The 23,660-nt window shown below is 44.3% G+C and overlaps 1 protein-coding gene across 2 annotated transcripts in view; it reads left to right on the top strand.

Annotated features, from left to right (window-relative positions):
• The window catches only part of TM9SF3 (transmembrane 9 superfamily member 3), a 343,971-nt gene that overhangs the window by 310,990 nt on the left and 9,321 nt on the right, over positions 1–23,660 (top strand). For both annotated transcript variants that reach the window (XM_069240441.1, XM_069240440.1), the window contains exon 14: positions 1,114–1,190. In XM_069240441.1, coding sequence (XP_069096542.1) covers positions 1,114–1,190 — 77 coding nt within the window. The remainder of the gene's footprint in view (positions 1–1,113; positions 1,191–23,660) is intronic.

Below are 23,660 nucleotides of genomic sequence, written 5' to 3'. Positions count from 1 at the left end.
GTACTTTGTTGTTCTTTTCCTTATACAATATGCATAGAAAGCGCTTTCTGGTCCCAGTACTCCCTGCTGCGAACTGTAGACATTATAAGATAGCCCTTATTTTTCTGCAGAACTTCGATACCCCTCCAATTTGTATTTTATTAAAAGTGCTTTAGTCACTAGGAGGCGGTACGGACAAGCTTTATGCACATATAGAATGTTACATTTTACAGGTTTGCTCTGTATGGGGTCGAGGACAGTTGTTCTGTCCTCTATATTTGTACATTCTATCTTTTTCATTATTTTTATATTCGTTTTTTGGATGTTTTTATTAACAGTATTGTGTTTTTAATGTATGTTCTTTGAATTGTGCTTTTATTGCTGGTTTGCCTGCCGAATACAGTTGATTGATTATGTCTGGCATAAATGAAAGGCATACCTGAAAAGATCAGTGGCCACGTCTAAGCTCAAGAGTGACCCGTTTTGTGTTTTTAATTTTGAATGTAAACTTACATCAGTAGTGTGGCCAGTATAGATGTTAATACAATTCTGAAAACTTTGAGCCACCTTAACAAAAAAAGGAAATCTTCTATTTTTGTTTCACTTAAACTTTTATGGGCTGGTAATTCTCCTGGCTGTCATGACTCACACCTTTAGAACTCCTATATTTACTAGTTAAAACTTGTTATGGCACGGAAGTGACAAAAACCCTACCATTAATGACATCACATGGTTGAGCCTTAGCCTTCGCTTAACACAGTGGTTCCCAACCTGTGGTCCGGGGACCCCTGGGGGTACGCAAAGCCTTCTCAGGGGGTCCGCGAGAGCCTAGAAAATTGAAAAATTATTAACATATTGACAAATTAGGTCCCCGGATTCCCATGATGATTCAGTGGGGGTCCCTGGGTTCCATTAATGTTAAAGTGGGGGTCCACAGAAATCAAAAGGTTGGGAACCACTGGCTTAACAAATTCCTGTTTGCTGCTGAGGGGCTGACAAATGGGCAATGCAATACCAGTGTGAACTATATTATGTGGGTTAAAGCAGAATGTGCAGTAATTTTGGTTCTCATTGTTTTAGATACTTATAATTACAGAACTTTGTTGAAAAAACAATGTGCATTTTGTTTTCCAGGATGTATGGTTTGTTTCAGACATCGTTTTATTTTGGATATATGGCAGTATTTAGTACAGCGTTGGGAATTATGTGTGGTAAGCTCAAACTAACTTTTACAACTTTTTATTAAAGATGCATTAATTTGGTAGTTGGTCTGCACACAGTTATTGCTGATTTGACATTCGTTTATTGCTTATTGTTTTTTTCTTAACTATATAGGGACAGAACCTACATACACAAGATCCACTAACATTGGTATTAAAAACCCCTGCACAATGTTTTTCTTTAATTGCAGGAATGTGATAATCTTTTAATCGTTTGCTTGCAAACAAATATTTTGCTTCTGAGGATACAAAATCTATTTTTTTTCGATAAATCATAATTACTTTTTGAATGGGTTTTTCCCAGACCTATTGGCTGAAAGTAACTTTGTCATCACCCATCCCCAAACACCAGACAGCTGCCCTCCCATAAAAATTTCCTCATGCATTTACCTTCCCTTGTTTTGCTTTTAAATGTTCCCGAACCATACCCCTATTTTGTTTTCTATTTAATTATTTTTCATATCATTGCATCTGAAAATGCTGTTGCTGTGTAGCATGGAGCAACGAGATACAACTTCCAGATACCCCTATATACAGGGGGAACAGTGAAATGAAAGTTAACATTCAAAAGATTATCATAAAGAATTACATATTGCTTTAAAGTAATAAGGCTTGTTGGGGGGTTCCCATAAGATTCCAAAAGCGAAGATGCCCATTGTTTCCTTCACACACATTGCAGTTTCTCTTTCCAAAAAAGACGAAGTGTTGATGCAGCACTCTTACTTTTCACCTGTCAGACTGAATATGGCATTTTTTGGGGAATCCTAATTGACAGGATCAGGATTTTTTAAATGTATGTATTTTCATTGTAGAATGATTATTATCTTAATAATCCTGACAATCAGGTGTTTGAAACAGTAACACAAGAAAGAGAAAAGAATACATTTGAAATTAAACAATCAGTTTATGCAGGTCCTAAAATTATATTTTGAGCAATACTTTGACTATAACACTTCCTAACATGCAAGTCAGTCCACGTTGACTATTTTTCATTTTTTTTAAATCGGTCCTCAATAGTAGGTGAATGAGAGGGATTCCAGTTCATAGATATTAATGATATTGTTATTTGAATAGCTAACAATATTTGCACATCTACTGACTTTGTTGTGCCCGATAAACAGCCAAAAAGGGCATATGTTGGATTACATTCTAATTGTCTATGAGTTGTGATAGGACAGCCCCATTGCCATGCTATGAAGCATCTGTCTGCACTACGAATTCCTTGGAGACCTCAGGTGCCTCGAGCACTGGTGCTGTGCACATAACTTCCTTCAGGGTGTCAAATGCTTTCTGGCACACCTCCTTCTAGATCACCCTCTTGAGCTGCTTCTAAGACATCAGCTTAGTTAAGGCAGCAAAAGTGGTGCCATACTCCTTAAAAAGTCTTCTGTTATATCCAGTGAGGCCTAAGAAGGCTCTCACTTCATTCTGGGTCTTGTGGTGTGCAGTGGCCATTGCGTTCCAAGCCAGGATGGTGTGCATCTTTGGCTAGAGAGGCTGTGCCTTGCCTCCACCAATTTGGTGGCTCAAGTACATTGTTGCTGCCTGCCCTATCTGGCACTTACTGGCTTCAGTAGTCCAGCCTTCCTTTTGCAGGACCTAAAGCACTGCCCAGAGGTGGTGCAGCTGGTCATCCCATGTAGTGCTAAATACAGCAGTGTTGTCTAGGTAGTGTGCACTGAAGATCTCCAACCCAGCCAGGACCCAATTGACCTGCCTTTGGAAAGTGGCAGGGACATCCTTTAAGCCAAAAGGCTTCACTCTAAATTGAAAGTGGTCTTCTGGACTGCAGAATTACTGCCTGTCCTTGACCTCCTCAGTTAAAGCACTCTGCCAGTACCCTGATGTCAGATCAAAGATATTCATGAACTTGGCAACTCCCAACTGATCAGTGAGCTCATCAGCTATGAGGATGGGGGTGTGCATCAGTCTTGATGACTTAATTGAAACCTCTATGGTGCACGCAAAACTTCAGTTCTGGAGTGGCGCTTGGTGGGGCAGCCTTTAGAACCAGGACCACTGGCCTGGACCAGGGCCTACAGGAGGACTCAAGAACTCTGAAATCCAGGAACTTGGACACCTCGTCCTTAAAGCTGGCTCTCCCTTTTTCATACAGCCTGCATATTGTTTCAGACAGGCTTGCCATCCCCCTTGTCTGTGTACCCTGGGGTCAATAAGAAAAGAGCGGCAAACTGCGCTAACAAGTGGCAATAGTCTCTCCATTCATCTGGGGTCAGGGTACGGGAAAGGGCAAATCCTTTCACTGACTCATCTTGCTCCTTGGAAGACAGGAGGGCGGGAGGGACTCGGTCTTCTCCTCACCACCACCATCGATCACCAAGAGCATGGGTATCTTCAGATCCACCAGGTATGTGACCTCGACCTTCTGTTCCTTCACCTCATAGGGCCCCCTTCACCGGTACTTTAAGGCACGTGGGCTCCACAGGTGCCATCACCCACCCTTTCTGGCCAGTTTGATACTCCATGACAGTATCCTTGTGTACCAAATGTACCAGTGTTTCATAACCTCCTGACTGGCCTACAGGTTCTCAGTGGCCTCTTTCCAGAAGCTGAGACTGGGGGGCCAACATGTAGTTCACTTGAGGGGGGTTTCGTGGGAGCTTGCTATTAACCCTCCTTGAAAGACTGAGAGGTCCACATATAGAGTGGCCAAATAGAAATTCAAAGGGACTGAACACTGCTGCCTTCTGAGGCATCTCCTGGTATGCAAAGAGAAGGCATGACAAGAGGACTCTAATGCCTCATGGGTTCTGGTAGGTCCAACATAATTCCTTTGAGGGTCTTGTTGAACCTTTCAAGACTGGAGGTGGTATCTTGTGGAGAACCTACAGGTTCTCACATTCCTCCCACAAGGACATCCTATAGGCAGGTATGAAGTTGGTACCTCTGTCACACACAGTTTCCTTGGGGAAACCCATGTGAGAAAATATCAGTGCCCTGGCCACTCCAGGAGTAGCTGCCATCCTTAGAGGAATGGCCTCAGGTTACTGTGTGGCATGGTCCCCCAAGACCAGAATGAGCCTGTTGCCTAGGGTAGTCTTGTGGCCCGAAGGCCCAACAGTGTCTATGCCCACCCTGTCAAAGGGTGTCAGACTAAGGGGAATGGAAGCAAGGGGTCCTTATACTTTGCCCCTGACTTCTCACTGGCTTGCTGGGTTACCCAGGGTCTGCAGAATGCATCAGTCTACATTCACATCCATGGACAATAAAAGTGAGTGACCAGACAGTCAAATGTTTTGTCCAGCCCCAAACGTCCTGCCACAGGAATGAGCCAACTCTATTATGAAGGCCCTCTAGTACTGGGAACCACCAACACGCAGGTGGCTGCAGACCTAGGGACCTTAGGCTCCTTATTCAATAGACTATTCTCCCAGTATATATAAGTGATCCAAGGAGTTGTCGTCAGCTGCCTGGGTCTCAACCTGCTGCTGCAGGCCCCCAAGAGTAGGGCACTACCCTCTGCACTTCCCCCTTCAGTTCACCACCCAGCCAGCTCTGCTAGGTTTCCTAGGGCAGTAGTGTCTTCCCAGTTAGGTTCTGGGGTGTCACCCTCAGGATCAGCCGGCCTGTGGAAATCTAGGGGGTGGGTTTGCCACACCTCTTGTCCTTCATCTTCTTGACAGGTACCTGGGTCATTTTTCCAGACACCATGTTCTTTTGATTCTCCTGATGGGCTGCCATGGACAAAGTGGTCAGACACACCCACTGAGGCAATCCCAACATCTGCAGGTGAGACCGGATCTCCACCTCTTTGCAGATGATGTGCTCTAGGCCATCAACAGGTATGGCCAGACTCATAGCTATCTTTAAGTAACCTGAGAACCCCACCCCCATTTAAATGGAATTACAGCTACTGGATTGTGGCGCACCTCGTTGTCTGATGTCACAACCTGGTGGACTTCATCAGTGACTACCTGGTCTGGGAACACTAAAGGATACCTAACATAAGTCATACTGACTCCTTTGTCTCTCTCCTTCCACCTGCTGCACATTGATGGTGACCCATTGCCTATACTTCTTGTGAATTCTTTGGCATGTGAGCCTTTGACGACATCTTCTTGTTGCCCAGGGACACATGGTTACTTCTGCACTCCCCCTAATACTAACTGGGGCACTACACTCCTCCCAAGCACTATACTGGCCATTCCCAGGGTAGACTGGCCAAGGGGAAGGGGGGGGCTACTTTATGTACTAATAGATGGGATCCCCTCCTATATGCCTATACTGGTAGCACTCATAGCACTTGGGTCTGAAGTACCATACCCTCTGGCTACTTACCAATAACCCCCCTTCTTTTGTCCAAATTACACTGGGAATTTCTTCCCCTTGATGCACGTTTGAGGACCTTTTGAGGATTCTTTAGGTTTTTCCTGGTCTCCCTCTTTCTGGCGGGACCCTGTCCATTCTTCTGGTAATCCCCCCAGGTGCCTTTTTGTGGGCCCTGTTGCTTAGCCAGAGTTTGGCATCCCTAGAAAGCTCTCTCGGTAAAGTGAGCTTGTCATGTACTAGGTATTGGTGCAGCTATGGAAAATAATTACCGAACATCTGCTCTTTTAAGAAAAAGATTGTACAGTTAATCATAATTACTCACTTTACTACCCTATCCAGTGCCTTATTTGAATACTCCACAAAATCCTCCAAGACTTGTCTCTAAACTTTACCCTGTACTTTTCAGTGGCACGACCATATTTTACAACCAGGACATCTTTCACTAGAGCATACTTCATCCAGTCCCCCTTTGCGAGGGCCAGTAGAGTATCCCCCCCTCAAATTTGGCATATGTTTACATGGACTAACTTCCCAATTCTGCTCTGGGATTTTGTGCATTTCTACGGCCACATCATAAGTCCCAACCCACTTATCAATGTTATACCCCACCAAATAGTTAGGTATCGAGTCTTTGGGTTTAGTAGACAGTTTTACCTCCTTACGCACTCCAAACTGATAGAAACATGTAGTTGCAGATTCCTTACCTTAGAATTCACTGAGTCTGTCGGCTGACAAGACTCGGAGCGTCGTCGTTCTAGGCCTCCCTCTGCAGAGCTTGCATCTGGACTGACTCCGCGCCTTCCTGAGTTTCCCAGAGCCGGAGTGACCCCTGCCTGCCTGGAAAGCTTTATTACGTCCACAGAAGTTGATGCCTTTGTAATTTTGGACTATGAGGTGGGCGTTGTTACTTAGAATCTTGTTGTATTCATACTTGAGTTGAAATAGATTGTTTAATTGAGTTTTGTCTTTGGTGCATTTGAGATCTTTCTCTTATGCTTTTATTTTTAGTACTAGTTGGTCTAAGGTTTTGTTGTGTAGTTTGTTTTTCTTTCTCATACGTTTAATCATGTGCCAGCGGATAGTGTATTTCAGGGCACCCCAGATAATTTGTGTATTTGGGCCAGAAGACCTATTGAGTTCTATATATTCATCAATCTCTTTTTTGATTATTTCCTTGGAGGGTTTCTCCTTGATGAGGTTGTTCATTCTCCATGTTTTTGTTCCTGATGTATTGCAAGCGATATTGTAGAGTAATGAAATATAGGCATGGTCTGAGACTAGGATTGGTTCAATAGTGAGGAAGAGGTGGCTGGGATGTGAGTTTCTTCAATTAAGATATAATCGATGTGGTTAGAAAGTATTGTGTGGATGGGAGAAAAATTAGTTATCTTTCCCTGTGAAATTGAATAGTCTCCATATGTCTTTAAGTTAAAGAGAATTGCACGTGTGTAGCATTTATTTATGGGATTTGTTGGGTTTAACTTGACACACAGAATTTCTGTCAAGAGTGGCTCCCCAGGGTAAATTGAAATCTCCTCTTAGAATCATTCTGCAGTTAGAAGGTAAAGTTGAGAGTTTTGTTTATTATTGAAATTAATCCAAAAGATAGGGTTGTCATTATTGGGGGTATAGATGTTCATGACTATAATTTCAGTGTTGTCCATCTGTAATTTAGTAAGAAGCCATCTGCCTTCGGTGTCTGCTTCGGATGGCAGGATAGTGAGGCCAAAGGCTTTCGAGATAAAAGTGATCAGCCCATTTATTTCTTTGTTGCTGGTGCACATAAGTCACTAACCCATGCATTTTTTAGAGGATTGCCTCTTTCATGGCCACCTTGGTTTCTTGAAGAAGAATGAGGTACCCCTTAAGTTTCTCTGTATAGTCTAGGATTTTCTGTCATTTGGTTGGGTGATTAAGACCCTTGACATTAAGGGAGAGTATTTTTGTTTTGCGTTTTTTGTGGGAGGTGGGTCATCTTGTTGATGTAACCAGCTAAATGCCAGACCTTGTTTACCGGAGAGATGGAGGTAGGAAGGGGGCATGGGTGAGGGGAAACAGAATGGGTGAGAAAGGAGGGGTAGGGAGGAGGAAAAGATAGTAGAGTATAGTAGGAGCACAGTACAGGAGGAAAGATATGAAAGGTAAAAAACATGGAGAAGAAAATGATGGTATATTGATTTATTAAATATTTGTGATGAGAATCTAGATGCCTTGGAGAGTTATCTGACAAACTCTAACTGAGGAGAGGCGATGGAGGCAACGAGTGGTAAAGCCTAGGGCCGGAGAGCAGTCTTACCATGCCCTGTATAGAATGGGTTGTGTACTAAGAATCACAGCATTGTCTAAGTATGGTATGTTTACCTATATTATATGGTGGCTGGAGTGCCTGGCGTTGTTTCCATAGTGGTGCCTAGTGAGTTAGTTGCCATTTAGTGGGAGTGGATAATGTGTATTCGATTGTTTATATCAATGTATTTGCAGGAATAATAGTTGTAATACGTGTAATATTTGTAGTGAGTGAAGTGGCAATTTCTGCAATGAGTGTTAGTTGGTGACACGTTCAATTATTTCTGATGAGTTGAGTTTTTATGTGAACAGTTTGGGTTTTGAAAAATGGTACCTGATGTATTTCATAATTATGGAGTACAATGTACAGTTTGCACTAAATTCTCCACTTACTGTCATTATAGTGCTAACATAATATCAACATAATATCAACATAGTGTCAACAGAGAGTCAATAGAATTTCAAAGAGTTATAAGTAAGGTGTCTACCTAGAACCAGCATATTCTCGACTTAGTACTAGCATCATGTTCACATAGTGCCAGCATATTCTTAGCATAGATAACAAAGTGAGTCAGTCAAATGACCCCAGGTTACTGTATTTCAGGTAGTGTGGGCAAATGTAAGTGAGATTGGTTATGTCCAACTTGTGGGTCAAAACACAGTTTTGATAACAATTGGACAACCGCTAAGTACCCATTGGATGGCACTAGATTTTTATGTTATTATCAATGTGAGGCTGGTATCAGTATTAATGTTAATGAGATTTGATAAATCTAAACTATGTTGAAAGTGAGAAGATGAAACATTGCAATAACTCCGTCATTGGGCAGAAGGCAATTATAAAACATCAGATTTAACCAGAGCAGGTTGAAGGTTGTTATAGAGATACAGTGCCAGTCATTGAAGAAAAGAAGAGAAATCTTAGCATTGGTTAGCATTAGCAGTAGGATTTTAGGTTTATTGTTAGGTTTTAAGGGCAGGTGCTAGTTAGTTAGTTCAGTTAAGGGTTTGTAAGTTGCTGACCACTTTGTTTATTCTGTAACATTTTGAACAAGTGGAAGCAACTCAAACATGTATTCAGCCTGTTACAGTTATTATGGAAGAATGAGCTTGTACGCCCATGTGTCGATCAGAGTTCTGCAGCGTTATGGGAAGAACGTGAATTGGGTTTTGTTTAGGCTGTTTGTGGGCAGCCTTGATGATCATATGTTACTAAGTGAGTAGGAAGTTAGTAGGAAGGACTTGTGTAAAGTGTAAGCCATTCCTTCCAAGTTTAAAAAAAAAAGTCATTTTCAGGTCTTGTATTTCAGCCATGTAGGAGTCCAGTTCATTAGGGTCTTCAAAAATGATGGTGTTGCAGTTGCAGTTGTAAGTTGTTTTTAATTTGTGCAGGAACAATAAACGAAAATTGTATTTCCTTTGGGGAAAGTAATGGCTTTCGTTTAATAAAAAATAATTATCTGTATTTTCTTCATCTGTGTAGGCATGGCTTCAGTATGTAAGTAGTTGCAGGGTCTCAAAATGAGAGCTCTTGGAGCTTCGCTGTTTATGGGCTTATGTGTGGGCACTCTATGGCTTGGGTTATTTTCAAAGTCTCCGTCTAGGTTTATATTGAGTACTTGGGGGATCCATTTTTTCAATAAAGGTTGCACAGGAAAGAACTTTTTGCTACCTTCAGAAAGTCCAAAAATGCCCAAGTTGCCCCTTCTATTTCTGTCTTTGAATTCAGTGATGTGCCTTTACAGTTGAGCGAGTCTCACAGTAGTGTTTGATAACATTTTAGAAGAGTTGTGTTTGTGGTCTTCCAGGAGGTTTTCCGTGATTCTGTTTCACAGGATTTGTGCGAATCCCTCGCCACTTTCTTCCATCGCAAGATTAGCGACCTCCACGACAGCTTCGGACACCAGACCCAACCATACACCACTGAACCCGCTTCCCCGGACATCACCCTCAACAACTGGACCCACATCAACACGGAAGAAACCAAATCCATCATGAACTCTATCCACTCCGGCGCACCTTCGGACCCCTGCCCGCACTTCATCTTTAACAAAGCTGACGACATCATCGCCCCGCACCTCCAGACCGTCATCAACTCTTCTTTTTCTTCTGCTACCTTCCCCGAATGCTGGAAGCACGCTGAAGTCAACGCCCTACTAAAGAAACCTACGGCTGACCCAAGCGACCTGAAAAACTTCCGCCCCATCTCTCTTCTACCTTTCCCAGCCAAGGTAATAGAAAAGACCGTCAACAAACAGCTGACCACCTTCCTGGAAGACAACAACCTGCTCGACCCTTCACAAACCGGATTCCGAACCAACCACAGCACGGAAACCGCCCTCATCTCAGTCACAGACGACATCAGAACCCTGATGGACAACGGTGAAACAGTCGCCCTCATTCTCCTCGACCTCTCGGCTGCCTTTGACACCGTCTGTCACCGCACCCTAATCACCCGCCTACGCTCCACCGGGATCCAAGGCCAGGCCCTGGACTGGATCGCCTCCTTCCTCGCTAACCGCTCCCAAAGAGTTTACCTCCCTCCGTTTCGCTCAGAACCCACCAAGATCATCTGCGGCGTACCTCAAGGCTCATCGCTCAGCCCGACACTCTTCAATGTCTACATGAGCCCCTCTCCGACATCGTACGCAAGCACGACATCATCATCATCACCTCCTACGCCGACGACACCCAACTTGTACTCTCCCTCACCAAGGACCCCGCCAGCGCCAAGACCAACCTACAAGAGGGTATGAAGGATGTCGCAGATTGGATGAGGCTCAGCCGCCTAAAGCTGAACTCTGAAAAAACGGAAGTCCTCATCCTCGGCAACACCCCGTCCGCCTGGGACGACTCCTGGTGGCCCACGGCCCTCGGCACCGCACCGACCCCCGCAGACCACGCCCGCAACCTCGGCTTCATCTTGGACCCTCTTCTCACCATGACCAAGCAAGTCAACGCCGTGTCCTCCGCCTGCTTCCTCACTCTCCGCATGCTCCGCAAGATCTTCCGCTGGATCCCCGCCGACACCAGAAAAACCGTGACCCACGCCCTTGTCACAAGTCGCCTGGACTACGGCAACACCCTCTACGCCGGGACCACCGCCAAACTCCAAAACCGCCTGCAACGCATCCAAAACGCCTCGGCCCGCCTCATCCTCGACGTACCCCGCAACAGCCACATCTCCGCACACCTGAGACACCTGCATTGGCTCCCAGTCAGCAAAAGGATCACCTTCCGTCTTTTCACCCACGCACACAAAGCCCTCCACAACAAGGGACCGGAATACCTCAACAGACGCCTCAGCTTCTACGTCCCCACCCGCCCCCTCCGCTCCGCTGGCCTCGCACTTGCTGCCGTCCCTCGTACCCGCCGCTCCACGGCGGGTGGGAGATCTTTCTCCTTCCTGGCGGCCAAGACCTGGAACTCCCTCCCCACCAGCCTCAGGACCACCCAGGACCACTCCGCTTTCCGGAGACTCCTAAAGACTTGGCTGTTCGAGCAGCGATAACCCCCCCTTTCCCCCCTAGCGCCTTGAGACCCGCACGGGTGAGTAGCGCGCTTTATAAATGTTAATGATTTGATTTGATTTCTGAACCTCTGTTATAATTTTTTACTGTGTATAGTTTCTATGGTGGATTTTGTCAATTGAGCAAGCACGTGCAGCATTTCCAGGTTCTGCAACATTAGTTCTAGAGTTGCCGAGTTCTCAGAATTAGATTTTATTGGGGAGCCTGGGGCTTCCCGCTTGTCTTTGTGCTGGTTTGGTGTCTTTCAGACCTCCCTCGCTCCTTTGGGGTCACGCAGTTTGGTGTCTCCCATTTTGAGAGTGGACCTTACTATATACGTCACTTTGGGTGCACTTGGTGGGATTTCAGTAGTCCTTGAGATGTTTGATGAAGGTGCTGGATGTTGGGAGGTATGGGGTGAGGTGCAGAAGTCAGTATCCTTCCTGGGTTTGTAACACTTAGATAATGTTATATGGTGCAGCAATGCACATTGTTAAATAGCTAGGTACAGCACTTTGGAGTGTAAGGGATTATTTTCAGACCCCTCCTGTCTGCAATTTGGGTTGCTGTTGAGGTGGAGCAATTCAGGATCCCAATATGTGTAGTTTAGAATTAAAGTTCTGGAGCATGCTTTAGAGAGGGCTATATTAAATGGAGGTGGCGATCTTATGGTCATGCTTTCGATGGGAGGGCCCGTGCCATATTTGCTCTGGTCGGTAGGCTAGTTTTGTATAGGTACCTACCCTTATAGAGCATTGAAGAGTAGTGCCACTAAGTGCTCACCTCTAGGGGTAGGATTTTCATAGTGATGCTGGGGTAGACTAGTAGAGATTCATCCACATGGAGTTCTGGTGTTGGCCATTTTAGGGTCAGGGGTTGTGAGGCAGTTTCTGGAGCACTTGGCTATGAGAGGTGTTTCTTAAAAACATTTTAGCCAAAAGTGGGTCGCTGAAAGCACCACACCTTCCTATATGCTGGGCGCTGTTTAAAGTGTCAGTGGAGATGGTGTATTAGCAGAGTGGGCCGTTTTCGTCCCTCAATACAGCAGCGCTCTCCAATTAGGTGGCATTTTCCTTGGGCTGTAGCCTCGCCCCGATCAACTTTCTTTGTTTAAGTCTCCTATTGTTACTAGGTTCTTCAAGGATCTTACTCATGTTTCCTTCAGCCTCATTCATTATGCCCCAATGGAATTTTGATTTGATTCTGACATTCCTGATGTGTGTTCCTTTTGAGCCTCTCCACAATTGTCCTCGCAGGCTTCTCACCTTGAAAACAGCCTTCCTTGTGACCATTACTTCTGCCCTCAGGGTGAGTGAGCAAAGGCATTTAATCTAAGTCACCCTACCTTTCCATCTATCCTGACAGAGTGGTGTTTGGCACTAGGGCAAAAAGTAGTTATGCCCTTTCATGTAGGCCAATCCATCACCGTACCTAATTTTTACACGCCCCCTTGTCCTTCTTAAAAAGAAGAGAGACTTCTCTGCTTGGACATAATAAAAGCGTTAGCATTCTATCTTGATCGTACCAAAGAGTTCCGGGTGGATGATCAACTCTTTCTCGGTTATGACGGTCTGAAGAAAGGTCGGGCAGTGCTGAAGCCGCCCATCTCCCAATGGGTTGTACTCTGCATTAAAATCTGCTACACACTGGTCAAGAAGCAACCACCTGAAGGTTTGCGTTCTCATTCTGCCAGAGTTACAGCTGTGACCACTACATTAGCACGCAGAGTTCCAGTCCTGGACATCTGTCAGACAGACAAGTGGGCATCTCTGCACACCTTTACCAAACACTACTGCCTGGAAAGTCAGGTCTGCAGGGACGGGTACTTTGCCCATTCGGTCCTGAAGGACTTTCTAGGATGAAAGTAAGGAATCTGCAACTAGATGTGTATCAGATGGACAAGTTACTTACCTTTGGTAACACCTTATCTGGCGAAGACAATATCTAGTTGCTGATTCCTTACCGACTCACCCATGCCTTCTTTCTGCGTCCTGTTTTCTTGGTACATGAACTCCCCTTTCAGGGACTTAGTTTTATTGCACGTGTGATCAGTGTTTTTTATGGCTCTGCCTCTCTGGCGTGTAACGCCATGAAGAGAAGTGTCTGTCTGTGTGTCTGTCTGTGTGTCTGTCTGTGTGTCTGTCTGTGTGTCTGTCTGTGTGTCTGTCTGTGTGTCTGTCTGTGTGTCTGTCTGTCTGTGTGTCTGTCTGTCTGTGTGTCTGTCTGTCTGTGTGTCTGTCTGTGTGTCTGTCTGTGTGTCTGTCTGTGTGTCTGTCTGTGTGTCTGTCTGTGTGTGTGTCTGTCTGTGTGTGTGTCTGTCTGAGGGTCTGTCTGTGTGTCTGTCTGTGTGTCTGTCTGTCTGTGTGTCTGTCTGTCTGTGTGTCTGTCTGTCTGTGTGTCTGTCTGTCTGTCTGTGTGTCTGTCTGTCTGTGTGTCTGTCTGTCTGTCTGTCTGTGTGTCTGTCTGTCTGTCTGTGTGTCTGTCTGTGTGTCTGTCTGTGTGTCTGTCTGTCTGTCGCCTGGGAGAAATTCTAAGTTAAGAAACCTACAAATAGATATTGTTTCTACCAGATAAGGCGTTACCAAAGGTAAGTAACTTGTCCTTTTTGCTCTCACACAGTAGGTCAACTCGGAGACCCTCTTGACTTTCATGAGCCAGCCACCCTTTCTTCTCCAGAGTTAGCTTTCTTTTCAGCCCTCTCAGCCTCAGTCATATTATCCTCTAAGGCCTTCTTTACAGCTGCTTCTGCTTTTATTTCCTCCATGGTCAGGGTGGCTAGTTGCAGCCTCAGCTTTCCTTCACCCCTCCAGTCCTCCAATCCCTCGGGGACCTATTATGGAAGAACACACTGCTCCCTGCTCTTAATCCAGCAAAGGGCTTAACTCCTTTGGGACCTTCTTGCCCCTCTGGCTCTGGGGCCATTATTTCCAGGATATTTTTGCCTTTTTCTTCCACTTCCTCCACTCCTTCTAAATCCTCCTGGGCTGTAGACTGTAGCAACGAACCTCCTCCAAGGCTCTGAGAACTATTTGGTACTCCAATTTTTGGAGCCCTTGGCTAGCTTCACCCATACTCCTTGCTCATCTTTTTCTACTCTGCCATCGTGTAGCCATCGGTGCTTCTGGGGTAGGCTTAGATTTTGCACATAAAATGTGAGGCAGGAATTGAATTTGGAAAAAAGGAAGAAAATTCCCTAATTAAAAATAAGTAGAATGTTTTTTAAAAACACAAAGGTTTCTGTTTTACACTAATCACTTAGTAGTACTGCACATACACAAGTACAGGACCCCACAGCTGAAGGCCATTGTAGGAAATTGGGTTATTAGTTGACAGGTGAGAACCCCACTCAAAAAATAAACACAGTCCTTGCCAAGGTGAGCTGCAAAATTCAGTAAATAAATCTGAACTTCCACGAAAGCAGTCAAGCTTAACTTGGAGGCAGTGTATAAAGTATTTATGCAGCACACAAACCGTGATACAATAAAGGCACAAAACAAGAAAAATCCCAAACCAATGTAGAAGAATAGAGTACATTTTAATTTATAGGATGACACCAAAATGACAAAAATCCAAGAAGTAGAACTAGAGATGTTTTTTTTAACTTTAGGTAAAAACGCCACTCCCAGTTTCCTGGTTGTGCTGGACCAGGCCAAAGTCAAAAGTTAGGGCCGATCACAATGGAGTGTAGCTCAGATACAGGGACCAGATTCTTCCCAGTGGAAAATTTACCTTCGAACGAAGTAAAGTTTTCATGCAAGAAACATTTGTGGAAGCAGTTGGGCTGCACACTGCATTCTGGCAGTGTGGTTGTCAGCACAAAGAGCTGGTCGATGATTGGTACTTTTTATTGGCAGGAAATGCAGGGTGATTGTTGCCGACATAAAGAGCTCTCGAAGGTGAAGTCTGGGTTCTGTCTCCAGGAAGGTCTTGTCAGCAGTTGGATGCAGGTTCCACATTTGCCTCAGTGAAGCAGAGACTAGGTTTGGTTTCTCTTTGACACATAGAGCCCAGAGCCCCTTTTTTCACCTGGAGTCCAGTTCTTGCAGTTTTTAGGGTTTGAGAAGTGCACTGTAAAACCGTTCAAGGGTCCATGTCCTGGCAGTGGGCACCTCCAAGAGGATAGGGCTCACTGAGCAGAGGGCAGCAACATGATTCAAGCAGGTCCAGTTGGTACGGGTCAACCTGGAAGTAGCAGGATAAGGCAGCATGAAGCTTGATGTGTCCCTGTAGTTCAAACAGGTCAGCCAGCTGACACTTGGACAAACATCTAGGTTCAAGGCAAGCAGGCTCGCTCTTCCTGCAGGCTTTACGAAGCAGGACAGTCCTTCTGAGTCTTACCAAAGCTAGGAATGACCTGGTAAGAGGTTTCGAGGTTGCCACTTTTGTACGCAGTTCTAGCCTATGTGTAAGGGACACTCCTGTTGTGGTTCTGGTAAGTTCCTCCCTTTTCCCTGGGTTGGGTCCAAACTATCTGTCTACAGAAACAAAGGACATGCAGAGCCAGGTGTGGGATGCATTTGCCCTTAACAAACCAAAGCAGGCATCCTCAGTGGTCCACAAGGGGGTGGTACAGCCCTCAGGTTACCCTTTGAACCTCTGATAGGGGCTGCATGCAACCCTCCAGGCCATTCACTAAGGAGAGAAACAACCTCTCCACATTCAGTACATGTCACACCCCAGGAGACCCCTCAACAGTCGTGCGACATGGGCAGAAAGGCACATTTGGTTCCTAAAAGTGCCATTTTCAGAATAGTAATTTTTAATCTGACTTTAGCATTTAAGAGGATTTCAAATTATAATTATTATAATTCAGATGAGTGAAATAAATATTTATCTGCTCCCAAACTGAAGTACTGCTTATTAAGTGTAATAAAGTATCCCGGAGAGCTAGCATTCTTGCAGCAAAAAAACAGCTTTGGGTGTTAAATGTGTTTCGGGGTGTGGTGACATCTGCTCCTTGTGTGAGTTAACTCCAAGCACTCACTATCCTTGTTTTCCCAGACAGTGTGCTACTGTAGACCAAATTAGCATTTTTCCCTAAAGTTGTAACTGCTTTTCCTGGTGTACGTTCCTTCACGTATCCAGTGTTCTCTTCCCTGCCTCACTCCTCAAAAGAGGAGAAGAGATTCAATTGGTTGGACTCTAAAAGAGCTTTAAGCTTTTAGGTTGATTGCACCAAAGGCCATCAGGTGGATGATAGACTGGTTATGGTGTTCTCTGGGATGAAGAAAAGAAGGCAGTGCAGAAAATGAGTTTGCCAATGTGGCTAGTCCACTGCATCAAGTTCTGCTACGACTTGGCCAATAAGCAGCTTCCAGAGGGGGTGAAGGTGAAGGCTGTTGGTACACCCGAGTGCCTGAACGAAGTTGACGCAGAGCCGCACTACGCCACCTGTCTGCACACAGGAGCAATGCTGTGTAAATTTTATAGATCTAGTCTCTTCTAAAGCTGAGGAATGTGCAGTTAAGTAGAGTACCCATCTGATAGAGCATTACCAAAGGTAAGTACTGTGTTCATCAGCATAGGAGCATAAAAAGCTATTGATGGATAAATAATTTTTTTAATAATCGTTGTTTGGGATACAAAGCCAGTCTGGACCCTGTGAATTGGACTATAATTATAGAACTTATTGTGGCTAGTGTTGGTAATTATTTTATAATTTAATACAATAAATAATGTACTGGGTCTTTAGAAATTAATATCTGTGGGACCTATATCTTTTAAGAAAGATAATTTTACCTTTCAGAAAGGAAGCAGGAGAGTTTCTGCCTGTTAAGACTATAAGTTGTTAAAGTAAAAAAAATAAAAAAATGACATTGTTGAGGGTCTTTTAAAACTTTATAGTGATCCCATTTTACCAGGAAGCCCTATGGTTAGACAGATTGTTGACAGCTTCACTAATTTCTACACTTGTGAAGGGGTAGATGAGCTGAACTGCTTAGGTGTCAGATAATTTGGAAAGTGAGAAATGTAATTAACTAAAAATATCTGTCTCACTATTAAAATATGTGTGACCATATCATTTTTATAATGGTCTCCATATACCTGGTTAATCTCTTGAGGTTAATAGTAGTCGAGAGGGTATTTAGATTATGCAGTGTGTCGATGTTGTTTTGACTGTTTTTAGCTTTAGCAGACCAGGCAGACATTTTCCCTGTATATTCTACCTATCCCTACTATTTTTGACCATCTGATGCAGATAGAAGCTGTTTTATTTGGTAATATTTTCTAAATATTGTTTGATTACCCCCTCCGCTTTAGTTCTACTCAAATGAAAAATGTTGAGCTTGTTCTGTCCGTTTTACAGATTGTGCTCTTTTTAATGAAACCGTTTTTGTAATAATCAGATAACTACTTTAACATGTGTATTTACCTCCTTCCAAGGATCTGTGGGACCCATTTTCTTCTTATATGTGTTAAACACATTGTCTGCTTTGCTTTTATTGTCCCTACTAAGCACATTATAAGAATCTGTTGGTCAGTTCTGTTAAATATTAAAAACTCCCCCCAGAGTAATCTGTCATACATGAAATGGATATGAACAGTTTAATTAAAGGTTCAGCTCCATCAAAAAGTGGTCCGTAGAGTGTTGCTACTGTATATCACTCCATTCATCTGAAGATTCACACCCTGGTGTTCTTATTCACTAGAAATTATTTAATAGTTATTCCCTTTTGGAAAATAAATAACTTCACCTCTGTGAGAATCCACAGTTGTAGAGTAGGAAGAGTGTGAAGCCCAGTGTTAAAACCCTTTCCCTGTGCTGAATTTGTACTTGTCCAGTGTGTTTCCTGTAACTATATAATAGAGGGTGTGTAAACACTAAAATCCAGGTTTCTAGTTCCTTTGATTTTAACTTACTATAATGGCCATTAGTACTTAGAGAGGAGTCTGATTTGCACTCTGAAGTTATGTATTTACATAATAATACAAGCAATACCCAATAAAAGCAATAATTTCATAGGAGTTCGCCTTTTGTAGCAGTGACGAATACAAATGACAATACTCATCCTGATTTTGTTCATTCCTACATGCACATCCAAATCATGTTAATCTATCCCCTTTGTGAGACGCAACTTCCTAAGTTGGTATCCGTTCCTCTTCTGATAGTTCCAGTGTAATGTCATGTTTGGTGCCCTATTTTGCCTCTGATGGGGGTCTTAATCACCTCCCTGTAGTGGACAGTTAAGAAATACAGTAAATTACCGTCAATCTGAAATGGATCTTATTTCATATACTAAATTTAGTAATGATTGTCCTGTTTTAACATTTTAATTTTATTGAAAGCTGTTGTCTCACAGAGCTTTGTTTGCTGGATGGAGGACTTCTGCTTGAACCTCTTCATTTACAAAAAAAAAATCAGTTAATTGCTTGAACTCCCAACCTTTCTTAGATGTCTCATTGGAGGCATAATGAAATATCAAAATCTGAAATTGATTTGCAATGTGTATTATTTTTGTTTGAATTGCTCTAGAAAAAAATTAACTCTTTAAATTCTGAAGTTCATTAAATTGCTCAGGATTGTGTGATGGTGGGTGCCATATTTAGGTTTTGAAATGGGCACCCAATGTGTTCTGGAAATCAAGGCTTACAGAACCTTGGATAGTAGATGTTCTGAATAAGGCACTAAAAACACAATGGAAGTTTATCCTTCATAATTGGTCTTGACTCCATCTGCACTAAGGTATGACCTTTGAGATCAATCTTCAGCATCTTCTCATTTAATGTTAATAGTTCAAGGTCTGTGTAGATGTGAATACTTTTTTTGTTTCAGTAAATTGCAAGCTTACTGATTGCATAGCCACAGAGAAAAACAAGTGAAATAAAAAAGAAATGGCAGGGGGTTCCCCACCTCATAACTGCACCAGCAGTCTTTTTCCTTTTCTTTGCAGGGAAATGTGGAAGATACACCCTAACCTTCACTCCCATCTTTGCCCCGGAGGCAGAAAGCCAACTAGACAACAAGTGGTGGTTTGGTCCCACAGGCAATAGCCCATGACCTCTGTGATAATGGACGCAGTAGTCTTTCTGGCACCTCCAGAGAAAGATTGTGATGTTTGCCCCTAATCTACTGCTTTTGGGAAGAATGGGAGCTTAAAGCCAACTAGACAGCAGGGATTTGTTTATTATTTTTGGAACAATAAAATAACGCCCACCCAGGTATCTGGCCTGACACCCCCATCCCTAATGAACCCCATTCTTTTTGCCTCCTACCCCCCCCCCAACACCTCTTCAAACACCCTCAGGGGAGGCAGATTGAGGTTTCTCTTCCCCTCTTACCCCCGCCTCCCATCCCCCCGCGACTAGACAATAATTAGGTCCCCCCCCCCCATATATTGGCAGGGGACAGCATGCATAGGCACCGGGCCTAAATCTTACTGACAAAACTCTACTGGTCTTTCCTACCACATTGGAGACCATTACCTGAGACGAGGAGGGACCAAACCTGATATGTAGACAATTTATGTTTAGAGGAGAGACATTGTCAGAAATTCTCAAGTGGGGTATCTCCAGACCAATACTGTAACTCTCTGTTGTAGCTGCAAATGTGTTAAGGCTGTGATTGGTTTTGAATGCAAAGACATATATGCATAAGATTCAGTGTTGTGTAGTTACTTCATTGTAACTACTGTTACTGAAAGTTGTAACAATTGATATATAGAAATAAAGGAAAAAAATACACCAAACCAGGTAACATGAAGAGAACAGTGACTTGCTATAGTCACAAATGTTACTCCTTCCTGTCGCGGGCAATATGCCACACAGGTCAGGTGCTATATTCATAAGGAGAAGTATGACACTGCTGGTTTGGATTTTTTTGTGAATTCCCATAGAGCCCAGAATTTCCTTTCTCAAAAACGTGGACAAAATGAATGAATTTGGCCAAAATCTGAGGTTTGTGGGCCATTCTAGGAAACAAACGGATCCACACACGTCGCACCTCTTTGAACTTACCTTTTGTCTAGTTTTTCAAACATGTCAGCTTTAGTAGGATGGTCTGGGTGACGGCTGAGCCTGGGCCTAAATACTGAACCTGCCCACTGTAGGAGGCTGGCCTGGTTTGTAGTGGGTACCTTGGGTACTTACACCAAGTCCAGTTATCCCTTATTAGTGAAATGTAGTGTTCTAGCAGCTTAGGCTGATAGAGGTAGCTATAGCAGAGCAGCTTAGGCTGAAATAGGAGACATGCAAAGCTCCTGCAATACCACTTATAGTTACACAGAACGTATACACAAGTGAAGACAAAACTCAGTGTTAAAAAAAATAAATGTAGTTTATTTGGGTGACAGAAGGCCAAAAATATCTTAGAGGCAATACTCCTTCTGGAGGTAAGTATTATACACAATATATACACTAAACACCAAAATAAGGTAGGTTATTAGACATAGGATAGTGCAAACAATAGGAAATGCTATAGAATGCGATGGGAGAAAATAGGTCTAGGGGCAACACAAACCATATACTAAAAGTGGAATGGGAATCACAAATTACCCCCTAGACAAGTGTAATGCGTAGAGAATCGCTGGAAGAGTAAGAATACAGTAAAGGTAAGTAAATTACCCCACACCAGAGCCCAGAAAAGCAGGAGTAAAGTACTGCAAGTTTCCTTAGGACACACTACAAGTGATTAGAGTTATTCCAAGAACCAAGCAAGACTGCAAACAACAAATGGTGGATTCCTGGACCTGAAAACCTGCAAAGGAAGGAGACCAAGTCCTGAAGTAGAAAGACGTTCCAGGAAGGACAGGAGCCCTTGCCAACCCAGAAGAGGGTGCAAAAGAAGAGTCCCCGGTTGCATGAAGACTGTAGAAATGCACCCAAGATAGATGTCAGCGGGTCCCTGCGTGATGCACTGGATATCCCACGAAGAGAAGTTGGATGCAGGCGAGTTTTGGCGCTGGATTATTCCAACAAGCTTTGGTTCGGACAAAGTCGCATTTTGCATCAAGTTGGCAATATCTGGACCCAGGAAGGACCTGGAGGCCTCAACTCTGTGTGAGGAGGAAGAGGGGGATCTCAGCACTTTAGAGAGCCCTCTGAACACCAGTTGGCACCCACGGGAATTCCAGGACCCGGGGACAAAGATGGTGCAAAATGCGGTTGGAGCAGCACTACAAAGGAAGGTCCCACACCGCCAGAGAACAACTCAGCAAGTTGAGCGTCACAGGATAGAGTGCTGGGGACCTGGTCCTGGCTGTGCACAAAGGTATTTGGCAAATAGTGCACAGAGGCCTCAGGAGGTGAAGAAGACGCAGTGCTCAGGGGTACTGTCGTTCTAGGGGAAGGCAAGGTCTTACATCCTCCAAATTGGGACAGCAGGACCTCAGGACAGTCTGTGTCGATGGTGTCCACCCTCTGTGTTCCAAGGAGCACGCTCGTTGGCAGGAGAGGAGTCCAAGAGAACCGGTCTTCGACTTAGAAGGTGCCTGCTTGAGTAGGGGAGTGACTGTCACTCCATGGGAGATTTTGTCGGTCCTTCTGGTGGAGGATGAAGACAGGGAGTCCTTAGAGCTTGCACGCCGTGGAAAATGTTGCAGTTGCTGGCTGGAGCTGAAATTGCAGAGGAAAAGTAGCCCTTCAGGATACTTTGTTGCTGTTACAGTGGTTCCTGGAGCAGTCTGCAGTTGATCCGAAGTAGTAGTTGCAGAGGATTCCTGCTGGAAACTTGCAAGTAGAATCTGAAAAGAAACCACAGGAGAGACCCTAAATAGTCCTGAGAGGGGGATTGGCTACCTTATCAGGTATGGACCAATCGGGAGGGGTCTCTGATGTCACCTGCTGGCACTGACCACTCAGAGCCCTCCAGAGTGTCCCTACACCTTGCAAAGCAAGATGGCTGAAGTCTGGGACACACTGGAGGAGCTCTGGGCACCACCCATAGGGTGGTGATGGACAGGGGAGTGGTCACTCCCCTTTCCTTTGTCCAGTTTCGCTCCAGAGCAGGGACAAGGGGTCCCTGAACCGGCATAGACTGGCTTATTCAAGGAGGGCACCATCTGTACCCTTCAAAGCATTTCCAGAGGCTCGGGGATGCTACCCCTCCCCAGCCTGTAACACCTTTTTCCAAAGAGAGAGGGTGTAACACCCTCCTCTCAAAGGAAATGCTTTGTTCTGCCTTCCTGGGACTGAGCTGCTCAGAACCCTGTCTGTGAGGTGGCAGCAGCTGTAGCTGCATTGCAAGCCTCAGAGAGCAGGTTTGGCAGTACTGGGGTCCTTGGTGGAGCCCCCAGGATTCATGGAATTGGTTCCACAATAACCAATTTGGAATGCGGGCGACAATTCAAAGATCTTAGACACCTTACATGGCCATATTCGGGGTTACCATTGTGAAGCTACATATATGTTTTGACCTATATGTAGTGCGCACGTGTAATGGTGTCCCCGCACTCACAAAGTCACGGGAATTGGCCCTGAACTATGTGGGGGCACCTTTGCTAGTGCAAGGGTGCCCTCACACTTAGTAACTTTGCACCTAACCATCAGTAAATGAAGGTTAGACATATAGGTGACTTATAAGTTACTTAAGTGCAGTGAATATGGCTGTGAAATAATGTGTGCACTATTTCACGCAGGCTGCAATGGCAGTCCTTTGAAAAGGGTGTGTTTGAGCTCCTTATGGGTGGCAAAAGAAATGCTGCATGCAGCCCATAAGGTTCTCCTGGAATCCCAATGCCCTGGGTACCTAGGTGCCATATACTAGGGACTTATAAGGGGGGTACAGTGTGCCAATTGAAATGGATAAATGTAGTCACTAGCCTATAGTGACAATTTTAAAAGAAGAGAAAGCATAAGCTCTGAGGTTATGGTTAGCAGAGCCTCAGTGACTCAGTTGAGCACTACTGACAATACACACATTAGGCCACAAATTATGAGCAGTGGGGTCCCGGCTAGTAGGATCTCAGTGAGACAGGCAAAACACACTGACGTGTATAGGGTTTTCACAATGAGCACTGGGGTCCTGGCTAGCAGAATCCCAGTGACACAGTAAAAACACACTGACACAAACTCACAAACAGCCCAAAAGTGGGGGTAACCATGCTAGAAAGAGGCTACTTTCTCACACTCACATCTCCAGAATGGCTCAGTATGCAAGACGAACATTTTGGTGTCTGATTTTTGGAGTCATTCCTGTTGCTTCTGATAGGTACAGCCACGCAAGTATTGGTCTGTTTCGATTGGGAGAGTTGTGAAAGTAGAGAATACCATTGTTATTATCGATTGAATTTCTCTATATTTTTTTACTTCTACATGTAACCCAATGTGCAAGGAGAAACATATTTTGAAAAATGCCCTTTGAATCACATGATAGTATGCGTAACCCCAAAAAACGAGTTGTACAAATAACTACTATTCACAAAAACCTACTACCTTGGGT

Source organism: Pleurodeles waltl, chromosome 6 (genome assembly GCF_031143425.1).
Source record: "Pleurodeles waltl isolate 20211129_DDA chromosome 6, aPleWal1.hap1.20221129, whole genome shotgun sequence".
Lineage (NCBI taxonomy): Eukaryota > Metazoa > Chordata > Amphibia > Caudata > Salamandridae > Pleurodeles > Pleurodeles waltl.
This window is presented reverse-complemented; position numbering and strand designations above follow the sequence as displayed.